Genomic DNA, 14,417 nt, shown 5'->3' with positions numbered 1-14,417 from the left:
TGTGTTCCACAGGAATCTGAGCTGGGGCCTCTGTTGTTTGTAGTTTACACAAACGATTTGGAGGAAAATGTAGCTGGTCTGGTTAGTAGGTTTGTGGGTGACACCAAGGTTAATGGAGTGGCAGATAGTATTGAGGATTGTCAGAGGATGCAGCAAGACATAGATAGGTTGGAGACTTGGACAGAGAAATGGCAAATGGAGTTTGATCCACACAAATGAGAGGTGAGGCATTTTGGTTGGTCTAACAGGGGGAAATATACCGTAAATGGCGAAACTCTTAGGAATATAGAAAGTCAGAAAGTTCTGCGCGTGCAGGTGCACAGATCTTTGAAAGTGAGAACACAAGTGTACGAGGCAGTCAAGAAAGAATATGGAATGTTTGCCTTCATTGGACGGGGCATCGAGTATAAAAACTGGCAAGTCATGCTACAGTTGTATAGAACCTTGGTAAGGCCACATTTGGAATATTGCGCACAATTCTGGTCGCCACACTGCCAGAAGGATGGGGAGTCTTTGGAGAGGGTGCAGAGGAGGTTTACCAGGATGTTGCCTGGTCTGCAGGGTGTTAGCTATGGGGAGAGGCTGAATAGACTCAGACTGCTTTCGTTAGAATGAAGGAGGTTGAGGGGTGACCTGATAGAGGTCTACAAGGCATGGATAGAGTGGATGGGCAGGCACTCTTTCCCAGGGTGGAAGGGTCAGCCAACAAGGGGGTATAGGTTTAAGGTCTGTGGGGCAAAGTTTAGAGGAAATGTGCGAGGCAGGTTTTTTACGCAGAGGGTGGTGAGTGCCTGGAACCTGTTGCCAGGGGAGGTTGTGGAAGCAGATACATTAATGGTATTCCAGAGGCATCTTGACAAATACATGGATAGGATGGGTATAGCGGGATACAGCACAAGGAAGTGCTGAGGGTTTTGGCCAAAATTTGTATCATGACAGGTTTGGAGGGCCAAAGGGCCTGTTTGTGTGCTGTATTGTTCTTTGTTCTTTGTTAACTCCTGACCCCCTTATTAATCAATAACCTATCTATCTCTGTCTTAAAGACACTTAGTGATTTGGCCTCCACAGCCTTCTGCAGCAAAGAGTTCCACAGATTCACCACCCTCTGGCTGAAGAAATTCCTCCTCATCTCTGTTTTAAAGGATTGTCTCTTCAGTCTGAGGCTGTGTCCTCTGGTTCTACTTTTTCCTCCAACTGGAAACATCCTCTCCACGCCCACTCTATCCAGGCCTCGCAGTATCCTGTAAGTTTCAATGAGATCCCACCCCCCCCCCCCCCCCCCCCCCCCCCCCATCCTTCTAAACTCCTACAAGTGATTGATTTACTGTACAGACCCAGAGTACAGACCCAGAGTCCTCAACCGTTCCTCATATGACAAGCTCTTCATTCCAGGGATCTTTCTTGTGAACCTCCTCTGCTCACTTTCCAAGGCCAGAACAAGGTCCATTTGTGCTTCTGATTTCCTAAGCCTTTTCCCATTTAGAAAATAGTTTATGGCTCCAATCTTCCTGTGAAAGTGCATAACCTCACACTTTTTCACATTGTATTCCATCTGCCACTCCTTTGCCCACTCTCCTAGCCGGTCCAAGTCCTTCGCAATCGCCACCAACCCCCCCCACCCCTGCTTCCTCAATACTATCTGTCCTTCTGCATACCTTTGTATCATCTGCAAATTTAGTAACAGTGCCTTCAGTACCTTCTTCCAGATCATTTATGTATATTGTGAAAAGTTGTGGTCCCAGCACAGACCCCTGAGGCACACCACTAGTCACCGGCTGCCATCCTGAAAAAGTCCCCTTTTGTCCCCACTCTGCCTTCTGCCAGCCAGCCAATCCTCTATCCTTGCCAGGATCGTACCCTCAACACCATGGGCTCTTAACGCATTTAACAGGGTGTATTGAGAGGGTTGATGTGGAGAGGATGGTTCCTCTTGTCAGAGAATCTAGAACCAGGGGGTCTCTGTTTAAAACTAAGGGGTCGCTCATTGAAGATGGAGATGAGAAGAAATTGTTCCTCCCAGAGGGCTATGAGTCTCTGGAACTCTCTTCCTCAAAAGGCAGTGGAACCAGAGTCTGCGAATATTTTGACGGCAGAGCTGGATAGATTCTTGATCAACAAGGAGGTGACAGGTTATCCGGGGTCAGCGGGAATGTGGGGCTGAGGTTACAAGCAGATCAGCTGTGATCCCGTTGAATGGTGGAGCAGGCTCGAGGGGCCGAGTGGCCTACTCTTGCTCCTAATTCCTATTTTTGTGCGTTCTCCTGAAATGAGTAAATATGAGTGTCGCCAAAATGCCAGATGACCATGGGCTGCTTTCCCTTTGAGGGAGAGAGCTGACTGGTGGCGATTTAACCTAAGAATCACCACACTTCAGGCGAGGGGAAATGCTGAAAAGGCGGTGTGCGGTGAATTGAACCTGCGCTGTTGGCGTCGCTCTGCATCACGAACCAGCCGTCCAGACAACTTGGCTAAGCCAACCCACCTCTGAAATTAGTAAAGGGGCAATAAATACAGTAACAACTCTCAAGTGTTTTGCAAGATGCTTTTGTTTTATTGTTCACGACAGTTACTTCCGTGTACAGGTGGGTCAGATGGTCGATGATCTCTCCATAACTTAGTGCTGGATTCGGCGGATAGATTGCATCTGGTTGGTATGGGCCTGGGTGCTGTACTCATTGTAGTTCTTGAACTCACCGTTGTGCCTGTCTCTTTCAAAGATGTACTGGTAGCCCCTGTATCCTGGGTACTGGTAGCCAACCCATCTGTAACAACAACAGCATGCATTTATATAGAACCTGCAATGTCATGATGCAACATCAAGTCGTTCCACACAAGGACGATCAAACAAAACATTTGATAGCAGGCCACATAATAATAATAATAATCTTCATTGTCACAAGTCGGCTTATATTAACACGGCAATGAAGTTACAGTGAAAATCCCCGAATCGCCACATTCCGGGGCCTGTTCGGGTGCACAGAGGGAGAATTCAGAATGTCCAATTCACCTAACAGCACGTCTTTCAGGACCTGTGGGAGGAAACCGGAGCACCCGGAGGAAACCCACGCAGACATGGGGAGAACGAGCAGACTCCGCACAGACAGTGACCCAAGCCGGGAATCGAACCTGGGACCCGTGAAGCAACAGTGCTAGCCACTGCGCTACCATTCCGCCCATAGAGAATGCTGCAGCAGGTCAAAGGAATGGTCAAAGTAGAATTTAAAAGTGTTCTCACTGAAGGCACAGAGAGGAGGAGGGATTTAGTTAGGTAATTCCAGAGCTCAGGGCCGAGGTATTTGCCAATGGTGGAGTGGTGGGAATGGGGGTGCTGAGCGTGCGACCAGAATTGCAGGAGCGCAGGTTTCTCGGAGGGCAGGAGGCCTGGGACGGGTTACAGAGATAGGGAGGGATGAGATGTGAAAATGTAATCAGAAAATGCACCACGACCACATCACACCTTCTCCTATTCGAACTGCTTTTTCCCCAGGCCCTCTGAGCAGTGGAACTAATTCATTCGCGCAAGTTTCCCCACCTTTGCACAATCCACACATTTATCGTCCGATTGCGTTGCACCAAGGCTGTAAAAGTGTGGGGGCTCTTGGTGGTTTGGACAAGGAGCCAACCAACCCATTGCAGAGGGCAAAGTCAACCCTACTGTGGGTGATGAGCCCAAGTTGCTCCTTTTTGAATGTAATTCCATTTCATTCGTTGTGGGCGTTTGCCCAAGACTGGTTTGTCCAATGCACAACACCTGATATCAGATGCCTGGCCAAGTTGGTGTACCTTTCCTCAGAAAGGGGGGGGGGGGGGGGGGAAGGGAGAGGGGGGGAGTGACATGGGGACAAGTCACTGTGCAGAAGAACATCTTTGTGAGCACGTCCACTGGTTACTTACGCTCCAGAGCTGACCTTGACGGAAGCAACCTCCTTATTACACCAGCCCATGGCCTGCAGAGAGGGGTAGTCATCGCACAACTCAAATTTACGGCCTTGGAAGTTCTCATTCTCGTAAAGGATGATCTTGCTGTCACTGTGGTTCTGGGAACAGGGAGAAAGAGCAAAAGTGGCTACATTGCAAATGGCCGGTATTCTCCGCTCCCGATAAAAATCGGGATGGCTGCCGTGAAATCGGCCGAGGCTCACGACGGCCTCGGAGCCCGCTCCCCGCACCTAATTCACCCCCACCCGGGGGGCTAGGAGCGGGCCCCCGTCGTTCCCGGCCGCAACCTCGTCGCGCCGGATATGACGCGGAAACGGGGCTTTTCTGATGTCATCCGCGCATGCGCAGGTTGCCGGTTCCAACCCGCGCATGCGCGGATGACATCAGCGCGCAGACGGCACAAACCCGCGCATGCGCGGTGCCGTCTTTCTCCACCGCCACCCGGCAAGACGTGGCGGCTTGATCTTGCCGGGCGGCGGAGGGCAAAGAGTCCGTCCGTTTTGGACGCTGACCCAACGATTGGTGGGCACCGATCACGGGCCTGTCCCCTCCCGAGCACAGTCACGGTGCTCCCGTCCAAATCGGGCCCCTGGGTGCCCCAAACGGGCATCTGGCGCCCGTTTCACAAATGCAGCAACCAGGTGTGGTTGCTGCCGTGGTGAAACGGGCATGAAGGGCCGGCCGCTCGGCCCATCGGGCTCGGAGAATCAGCGTTCACCGTGAAAAACGACGAGCGGCGATTTTTCCGAGCCGGGGGTGGGGTGGGGGGGGGAATCGCTGGAGTGCCGGGGGGGCATAAAAAATGTTAGGAGGCCCTCCCACGATTCTCCCACGCCACGTGGGGAGCAGAGAATTCCGCATAATCTACAACACCTCAAGTGTCCAGAGGACACTGACTGAATTACTTTACCATTCAGATCCTGAATACAGCATATTCCAGATCATGCATATATTTACATGTAACATATTCCAGGCCATGTACTCTTTTCCATGTAACACATTTCAATCTGTGCCCCCCAATGTATAAACCACAATTTTTGCATATTCTGTGTGTAACGTACTCCAGTCTAAGGGCTATTAGAACCATAGAATCCCGACAGGGCAGAAGGAGGCCATTCAGCCCATCATGTCTGCAACGACTCTGAAAGAGTAAGTAAAGTCGCCATAGTCCCAGATGATCATTGGCTGCTTTTCCCTTTGAGGGGGGGGGGGGGCGGGGGGGCTGCCTGGTGGTGATTTAACCTGAGGGTCACCTCACCTCAGGCGAGGGGCAAGGTTGAGAAGGCTGGGCCTTCATGAATAACCTCAACCGGTACGGGACTTTAGTCCATGCTGTGGGCCTCGCTCTGCGTTACAAACCAGCCAATTAGCCAACTGAGCTAAACCGACCCGCAACGATCAATAGCACCCAGCAGGAGCTGACAGGTGACGGTTAGCACGGTAGCACAAGTGGATAGCACTGTGGCTTCACAGCGCCAGGGTCCCAGGTTCCATTCCTTGCTGGGTCACTGTCTGTGTGGAATTGAACCCAGGTCTCTGGCACTGTGAGGCAGCAGTGCTAACCACTGTGCCGCCCTTCTTTATGTAGAACACAAAAACTATTGTACTGTCCCTGTGTAACCCACTCTACCCTGAGTGTTCTCCTATCTGTTGGATGGTGAGATGGGAGAAGTATGCTTTATATATGTGGTGATATGATCTGCATACTCGTCTGCCATTGGGCCAGAACGTCGGCTTACCATTGGCCCTGGTCGGTCATGTGCCTCTCGACCGATTGGCCGAGAGGCTGAGTTAACCATGCCTCTATTAACGAGGTATAAATGGTCAGACGCCTGACGATCAGCCCTTTCCATTGTAGACGATCGCAGAGCTGTGTTCTAGTCAATTAAAGCCAGACTTTGGTAAATCACTCGCCTCGCGTACAATTGATGGTACATCAATATATTTGTTAATCAATAGCTTAACCCTTTACAAACATGCTTGAAATTTGATTACATGTAGATTACTGCGGAAATGGTCCCTGAACCTTACCTCTTTTTGCAGGGTTAGGATTACTGGACTGATACAGACGCTGAGAGAAAGAGTCAAAGATTATAAGGGACTTACGGCACATTTGATTGGCCGGAAAGAAAGCAGGTGCTCTGTTCTGTAGCCACTGTTACCACTCCAGGCATCCCAGTGTGGGTAGTCGCCCTTCTCCAGAATGAACTGCTGTCCCTGGAACTCTGGATACTCATAACCGACCCAGCTACAAGTGAGAGAGGGGGGAAAGACATTCAATGATTTTCCCGCAAACAAACAACCTCGCATGGGCCTGGTGTAACACAGCCTCTGGATAGATACAGCTTCCCCACCACCCCCATCCCCAACACTTTCTCCCTCCCCCCGCCTCCACCTTCTGTTGGTACCATCTCAAGTTGGGACATGCTTCCGTAGGCATGACATTTATTGCAAAACTGATGCCGGAGGAAGATCTTCATTCTTGGGTTTCAACAGTGCAGGCAATTCGACCACATGGGGCATTACGGCCAGACTCAAAGCTGTCCACGGCTGACCCCTGTGCACTCGCCCACACACTTGCCAGCAATCAGAAGACAGCCAGGCACAGGAAAGACGACCAACCTAACCCCTCTCCTGATCTCTGAGCTCGACCTTTCAGATAGTGTCAGTGCCGTTGTGCAAAGTAAGTCAAATGCTTTGGTCCACTTGATAAAGAGTTGCAATTAGATAACAGCTTTCACAACCTCTGGACATCCCAAAGTGCTTCATTGTCCTCAAAATACCTTTGCCGAGTAGTCACTATTGTATTGTAGGGAAACACAGCAATGAATTTGCACAATGTAAACTCCCGAACAGCAATGTGATAACGACCAGATAATCTGTTTTAACAATGACTGGGAGGTAAATATTGGCCAAGACGCCAGGGGGAGCATTGACTCACACTTTAAGAAAGTGCTTTATCAATCAGTTGCCGATTGGGAACCAAAGTAAATTAGTGAGCACAGGGCGAATGGGACATGATGTAAATTAGGTTACATATAGCAGAGTTTTGAGTAATCTCAAGTTAAAAGGTGGTAGGTTGATAAGGAATAGTCCAGTCTACAAGCAACAGAGGCAGCGGAACGTAAGAGCCAGACAGGAGAAGACTGTTGAGCCTATTCCGCTGCCAGTCAAACGACCATGGCTGACCTTGGGTTCAATTCCACTTTCTTGCCTGTTCCCATATCCCTTGATTCCTCTCAGCCTTAGATATATTGGAGCACCCAGCCCCTCTGCAGTAGAGAATTCCAAAGATTTACAACCCTTTGAGTGAAGAAATTTCTCCTCATCCCAATCCTAAATGATCGTCCCCTTATTCTGAGCCTTGGCTCCTTGTTCTGGATTGTTCTTACTGAGCAGAAAAAAACTCTCAGTGTTTCCCCTGTGAAGTTCCCTTTATGACCTTGAATGTTTGCCTCTCATTCATCTAATCACCAGAGAATAAAGACTCAGTTTACTCAGCCTCTGGACAACGCTCTCTTATCAATCTGGTGAACACTCACTGTACTGTCTTCAATGCAAGTTTATGCTTCCTTAAATATGGAGATCAAAATTGCACACAATACTCCAGATGTCTCACCAAAGCCCCATACAATGCAGCAAGATCCCTTTATTCTTGTTGTCCAGTCACCTTGCAATGAAGGCCAACATAACATTTGAATTCTAATTGTTTGCTGTACTTGCTTGCTAACCCGTGTTCCCTGTACGAGCACATCCAAGTCTTTCTGAGCATCAACGTTTATGAGTTTCACACAATTCGAAAAATATTCTGCTTGTCTTTTCCTTCAACCTCACACTTCCCTACATTGTAGCTCATCTGCCAGCTTCTTGGCAATTCACTTAACCTATCCATATCTGTTTGCTGCCTCTTTGTGTCCTCCTCACAGCTTGCATTCCCACATAGCTTTATATCATGAGTAAACCTGGCTGCATTACTTGCTGTCTCCTTGTCTAAGTCATTAATACAAATTGTAAATAGCTGAGTCCCTAGCACTAACCCTTGCAGCACTCCACCAGTCACAGCCTGTCAACTTGAAAATGCCTAATTTATCCCTGATCTGTGCTTCCTGACCACGAACCAATCCTCTACACATACTCATGTATTACCCCTAAATCCATGAGCGTTTATCCTGTGTACTAATCTTTTGTGCGACACCGTATCGAATGCCTTTTAGAAATAGAAGTATACTACATCTACTGATTACCCTTTATCAACCCTACTCTTTACATCCTCAAAAGAAGTCATCAATTTTGTAAAACTGGATTTCCCCTTCTTAAAACCAAATTGACTTGTTCCAATCGTACTTTGCTTTTCTAAATGTATTATTAAGGGTTCCTTGATAATAGATTCCAGTACTTTCTCAATCACTGATGTCAGGCCAACTGGTCTGTAATTCCCTGTTTCCTCTTTCCCGGCTTTCTTGAATTGTGACATTTTCTAGCTTCCATTTCTTCATTCTCCATCATAATTTCTCCTGTGTCTGGCTTCTAAGGGACCAATTTTTACTTTAGCTACGCTCTTTCATTATTTACTTGTGAAAGCTCTTACAAACATACAAGCATACATGCAAACATATGAATTAGGAACAGGAGTAGGCCACTCGAGCCTGCTCTGCTATTTGATAGGATCATGGCTGACTTGATCTCTCAAAATCTTATATTCTCGGCAAATTTATTCTCAGACTCTACTTTTTCTGTTGGCCCGTTGCTGGTTTCTAAAACACTCCCATGTGTAAAACTATTATCATTTGCAACTTTACCATCTTCTTTTAATCTAATACTATCCTTAACCTCTTTAGTAAGCCACCGATGGATCTTTCCCAATGAGATTTTGTTTTTTGATGCAATGATGTTAAACATTTTGAATTGTTTCTATAATTGTCTGTATTCCACACTGTTCATTCACCTCTGCATCTTTTAGTCCATTTACCCAATTATCTGTAGCCAGCTCTCTCCTCATGACTATGTAGTGGACTTCGCTTAAATTTAACATTCTATTTGGGTGGGAGTATATCGTTTTCAAACTTAATGTATTATGATCACTATTTCCCAGTGGATCTTTTACTATAACATTATTAATTAACCCTTCCTCAATGCACAAAACTAGAAATAAAGTAATTTTTCCTGAGTTGGGTCCATAACACAATAGGAAACCGCCATGAAAGCATTCTACAAACTCATCTTCCAAACCACCACTGTAATTGCTTGGTCCAGTCTACATGAAGATTAAAATCACCTATAATTATTACTTTGCCTTTGTTACAAGCTCCTATAATTTCTTATTTAATGCTCAGCCAATGTATAACAGCTGATAGGGGGGTATAAATTACTCCCAATAGTGTGTCCTGATCCGTGCTATTCTTAATGAATGAATAGTCCAATTTCTGTCCTAATGAATGAATCAGTGGGCCCAGCCACCATTCAAAATCCAACATCCCCTCTATTTTACTAATCGCAGAGGCCGTTATTTGGGGGGCGTGGGGGGAGCGAATGGTTGGAGGATTGGGTAGGAGTAGTGTAATGTTGAACACTTACGGTCCACATTCCACCTTAATGGATCGGATCTTGTTGAATCCCCGCTCCATGATGTTTGGGCATTCCAGCATAAACTCGCAATGCTTTCCCTGGAAGTTTTGCTCTTCCCAGATAGTGATCTTCCACTGTCCCACGATGTCCATTGGTTGGGTTGTCATCTTGAATTGTTGCACCGTACCTTCTGTAACGGCAGGAAGAGGAATGTACCATTAGCAGCAGAAACAAAGAGCAGCTCTCCGGCTGCGCTTTCAATTGAATGCACTGCCCTGTTCATATTGCCGGACATGCTCTCTGCAATTTTGACTCTACACTCTGGAATCTCCTAAAATACTTCCTGATGTGGAGCCGTTCAAATACCAGATTTGCTTCCACGCCTGTGACCTTCACTATCTAAGAGGGCAGGGGAGCAGGTTGATGGGGACCCTACCACCACCAAGCTGCCCTCCAAATCGCACACCATCCTAACTTGGGAGTACGGCAGCCATTACCTCATTGGATTGGATTGGATTTGTTTATTGTCACATGAACCGAGGTACAGTGAAAAGTATTTTTCTGCAAACAGCTCAAACAGATCATTAAGTACATGGAAGAAAAGGGAATTAAACAAAATTCAAGAAAATACATGAGAATACATAATAGGGCAACACAAGACATACAATGTAACTACATAAGCATTGGCATCGGATGAAGCATACAGGGTGTAGTGTTAATGAGGTCAGTCAATAAGAGGGTCATTTAGGAGTCTGGTGACAGTGGGGAAGAAGCTGTTTTTGAGTCTGTTCGTGCGTGTTCTCAGACTTCTGTATCTCCCGCCTGATGGAAGAAGTTGGAAAAGTGAGTAAGCCGGGTGGGAGGGATCCTTGATTATGCTGCCCGCTTTCCCCCGGCAGCGGGAGGTGTAGATGGAGTCTATGGATGGGAGGCAGGTTTGTGTGATGGACTGGGCGGTATTCATGACTCTCTGAAGTTCCTTGCGGGACTGGGCCGAGCAGTTGCCATACCAGGCTGTGATGCAGCCCGATAGGATGCTTTCTATAGTGCATCTGTAAAAGTTGGTAAGGGTTAATGTGGACATGCCAAATTTCCTTAGTTTCCTGAGGAAGTATAGGCGCTGTTGTGCTTTCTTGGTGATAGTGTCGACGTGAGTGGACCAGGACAGATTTTTGGTGATGTGCACCCCTAGGAATTTGAAACTGCTAAGGGTTAATGTGGACATGCCGAATTTCCTTAGTTTCCTGAGGAAGTATAGGCGCTGTTGTGCTTTCTTGGTGATAGTGTCGACGTGAGTGGACCAGGACAGATTTTTGGTGATGTGCACCCCTAGGAATTTGAAACTGCTAAGGGTTAATGTGGACATGCCGAATTTCCTTAGTTTCCTGAGGAATGGTTACCAGGTCAAACTCCTGGATCTCTGTCACAAGGGAACTGAGGAGATACCTCACCCCGTGACTGCAGCAATTCGTGAAGAAGGTCCAGCACCATTTTTTCAGGGGCCACTAAGGAGAGGTAAAAAATACCAGCCTTGCTTACGATGCCCATACCCCAAGAATGAGTTTAAAGCAAATTAGTTTGATCCACATCTGAATTGGTTAGTTGATCCCCTCTGAAGCAAGAGTTGGTCTCCTCAGTCACCCTCGGTTTAGGAAGATATATGGTTTGGGTTCCAGCTCCTCAACACGAAAGCTCTGACCTTGAATTTCCCAGAGCTGCTCTGGACCATTTACCATAGAGACTGGCAGGAACAACAGACAAAGGGAGTAAGTAGTCATTTTCAGCCACTTGTACCATCCATCTGGTGTGGCGTTCTACCAAGTCCACTATCAACTAAATGTTTAGTAGCACAGAATGTGAGTATTATTGAAAAAAGAAACAAAGCTTTTCATCTTCATAGAGTCATAGAATCCCTATAGTGCAGAAGTAGACCATTCGGCCCATCGTGTCTGTACCGACCTTCTGGAAGAGCACCCTTCCTCGGCCCAATCCCACGATCCTATCTCTATAACCCCACCTAATCTTTGGATGCGAAGGGGCAATTTATCACATGGCCAATCCACCTAACCTGCACAACTCAGGACTGTTGCAGGAAACCAGAGCACCCAGAGGAAACCCACGCAGGCACAGGGAGAATGTGCACACTCCACACAGACAGTGACCCCAGGCCGAATTGAATCTGGGTCCCTGGTGTTGTGAGGCAGCAGTGCTAACCATTCATCAGGACAGAATCACAAGAATTGTCCAAAGTAGCAGGGGAACAATGATATGTATTGCATGAGAAAAGAGTGCTGATTGGTTTTAGCGTGGACTCTGATTGGTGGAGGCATTGCCATGGGGAATGCAGCATGGAACAATTAACTTGCCACCTTTGCCCGGTTGGACAAAGCTGGGTCAACAAATGAGGTTTGATGTGGTTAAGCACAAAAATACAGAAGTTGCTGTCCTATTTCCAATGCCTTTAGCTTCAGGAAAATGTTTCCCAGTGTCTGGCTCACCATTAAAATCCTAACCGCATAAACAATTCCGGACAGTTAAATACCCCGGGCGGGATTCTCCGCTGGCGGGATTATCTGTTTTGCCGACGCCTGGGGGTTTCCCGATGGCGTGGGGCTGCCCCACAATGGGAAACCCCATTGACCGGCCGGCATAACGGAGAATCCCGCTGGCGGGTCGGGGCAGAAATGTGGGGCGGCGGGGCGGAGAATCCAGCCCCCCCCCCCATGTCCTGAACAGGCGCCGGAATGTGGCGACTAGGGACTTTTCACAATAACTTCATTTGAAGCCTACTTGTGACAATAAGCGATTTTCATTCATTTCATTCATTCATTCCATCTAACCAACCCCATGCAGTGATATCTTTTGTGTTTGGGACTTCTTCAATCACGATCGTAGCAGTCAGCTTTATCTCGGTGGAAAAGTAGGTAAAGGAGAGAAGATTGGGAGGAGAAATGATTCTGGACAATGTCTGTGAAATTTCGTCAACAGAGATGTGATCAGTGACTTGCGTTTATCAGAACTCAATAAGCAGTTCATCTGGCTTTAAAAGATTATGTAATTTGAGGTTTTTAACAGGCTCACTAGCTTCATGCTAATAACATTGCACCGTCTGGCTCACTATTGAAGTTATAAATATTCAACTAGTGACAGACAGATAAAGATGCTCTAATCATAAGAACATAAGAACTAGGAGCTGGAGTGAGCAATTCAGCTCCTCGAACGCGCTCCGCTATTCAACACGATCATGGCCGATCTCCTCTCAGCCTCATCGCCACTCTCCTGCCCGTTCTCCATAACCCTTCAACCCATTACCAGGATCCATCAAACCTGGACTCCACAAACCATATCACAATACATACTCTCCACATCCCATCCAAAAACCAGGTGGTCTCCGAGGAGAGGCAAAAAAAACAAATAAAAACCCAGGGTGAAAACACCTGGTTATCCAGCACATCTAGGCAATCCAAATTTGTCCTGGAGGCTACTCTGATACAAAATCCCCCAAATACCTACCTTTCATATGAGGTGATCTACGTTGCAGCTATAAACAGGTCCATGTCTCTCTCGAAGGAATTCACTCAATGACGTGTAATCCCTGTACTTGGATCGTGGGAAACTAAACCCGCCTCACAAAGTTAAGGCCTGGTCACCTTATTAAAGTAGCCTTTTTAATGTTTTGCTAAGTGTCAACTGCTGCCAAAAGAAACTCGCTGGCACTGAAGATAAACCAGCACAACTGTGCAGATTCATCTCTTTGCCTTTTAATTGTTACTGGAGATTTTAAAAAACTTTATCTATCTAGCTCTCGATTTCTCTCTCTTACTCCAATCTTTCTTTCCCTCGGCTTCATTCCCTTCCCGTAGCTGGTTTAACACTGAATTCGCTGTCCTCACTTTCACTGTCTGATACACAGCCTGCACAGTTCAGGTCAAAATCCTGCAAACCTTGAGGAGGCAAACAATTGTTCACACACAATCCAGAGGAGCTGTAGCGGGTGCTGTACTGTTTCACTCATCCACTGACAGCAGGTTCCTTTGCAAGCCTCGGAAAATATACAGGCAAGGACGAGTGTAAGTAACGATAGGCACTCGCTGCCCGCCTCCAGTATATTCTCAGCCGTCACTTTCTCTCTAGCTTTAGTCTAAACACTTAAGCAAATCTTCTTGCGCACGATCGGGTATTTGCACGAGCGAGGTACTCACTTGAGTTCAGCGGTGGCAAGTTCCAGCGAGGCTGCCGTGGTGTCAGTCAGGGAGGCAAAGCCGCTTTTATACTCGTGCCCCTTCCCAGCGTATGTGCAGAATGGGCACAATCCCTGCAAGCTCAGCAATGCGCAGCCTTGAAAAGGCCCACGTGAGGCAAAAAGCCTTTGTGCGGAGCCTCAGGGACCATTGTGGAAAGGATCAGTTTTATCTGTCTCTCCGAACCTCACTACAATAGAAAATGCTGTTTCTACTTTTGACCTTCAGCCAGGTTCCAAGGAAAACAGACTGACACAACACTCTAGCTTGACAGCCAGTCCAATTAGTTACATGCCACTTTGCAAGTACAATGAGCTGGGGATGCAGCTGTGATTTAGCCAGCTAATATTTGTGGAAAGTCACTCCCTCTCTATCTTGCATTACTTCTCAGACTTTGCTTCTACACAGCAGCACACTGTCCGAGATGTTTACTTTCACTCCAGGCCCTTTGCTTTCTGTCCAATCAGGGTCCCAAGTTCATAATCAATGGGCAGCTCTGGCAGGCCTGAAGCCCAAGAGATGGTCACACCCCAGTTTCCAGAAATATTAGATCCATTGGTGGTCATTTTCCAAAATTCTTTGGACTCTGAAATGGTTCCTACAGATTGAAAGGTAGCTAATATAACCCCGCTATTCAAAAAGGGAGGCAGAGGGAAAGCAGGGAACTATAGA

At 47.2% G+C, this 14,417-nt stretch overlaps 1 protein-coding gene across 1 annotated transcript; it reads right to left on the bottom strand.

Annotated features, from left to right (window-relative positions):
- Positions 1–2,528: 2,528 nt before the first annotated feature.
- Positions 2,529–13,864, bottom strand: LOC119962165 (beta-crystallin A2). Its single transcript, XM_038790109.1, has 5 exons — positions 13,707–13,864; positions 9,514–9,694; positions 6,046–6,187; positions 3,895–4,037; positions 2,529–2,762 (listed from the first exon to the last, which is right to left on the bottom strand). The coding sequence occupies exons 2-5, from the start codon at positions 9,669–9,671 to the stop codon at positions 2,615–2,617; spliced, it is 591 nt and encodes a 196-aa protein (XP_038646037.1). The 5' UTR covers positions 9,672–9,694; positions 13,707–13,864; the 3' UTR covers positions 2,529–2,614.
- Between the last annotated feature and the right edge of the window lie 553 nt (positions 13,865–14,417).

This window comes from Scyliorhinus canicula, chromosome 2 (genome assembly GCF_902713615.1).
Source record: "Scyliorhinus canicula chromosome 2, sScyCan1.1, whole genome shotgun sequence".
NCBI classification, from domain to species: Eukaryota; Metazoa; Chordata; class Chondrichthyes; order Carcharhiniformes; family Scyliorhinidae; genus Scyliorhinus; species Scyliorhinus canicula.
Note: the sequence above shows the minus strand (reverse complement) of the source record. Positions and strands in the feature narration are given on the sequence as shown.

Excerpts from the sequence above, each read along its gene's own strand:
- LOC119962165 (XM_038790109.1), bottom strand. The coding sequence starts at position 9,671 with ATGACAACCCAACCAATGGACATCGTGGGACAGTGGAAGATCACTATC. Across the intron at positions 6,188-9,513 it reads ATTAAGGTGGAATGTGGACC|CTGGGTCGGTTATGAGTATC; the intron begins GTAAGTGTTCAA and ends TCTCACTTGTAG. Across the intron at positions 2,763-3,894 it reads GTCAAGGTCAGCTCTGGAGC|ATGGGTTGGCTACCAGTACC; the intron begins GTAAGTAACCAG and ends TTGTTGTTACAG.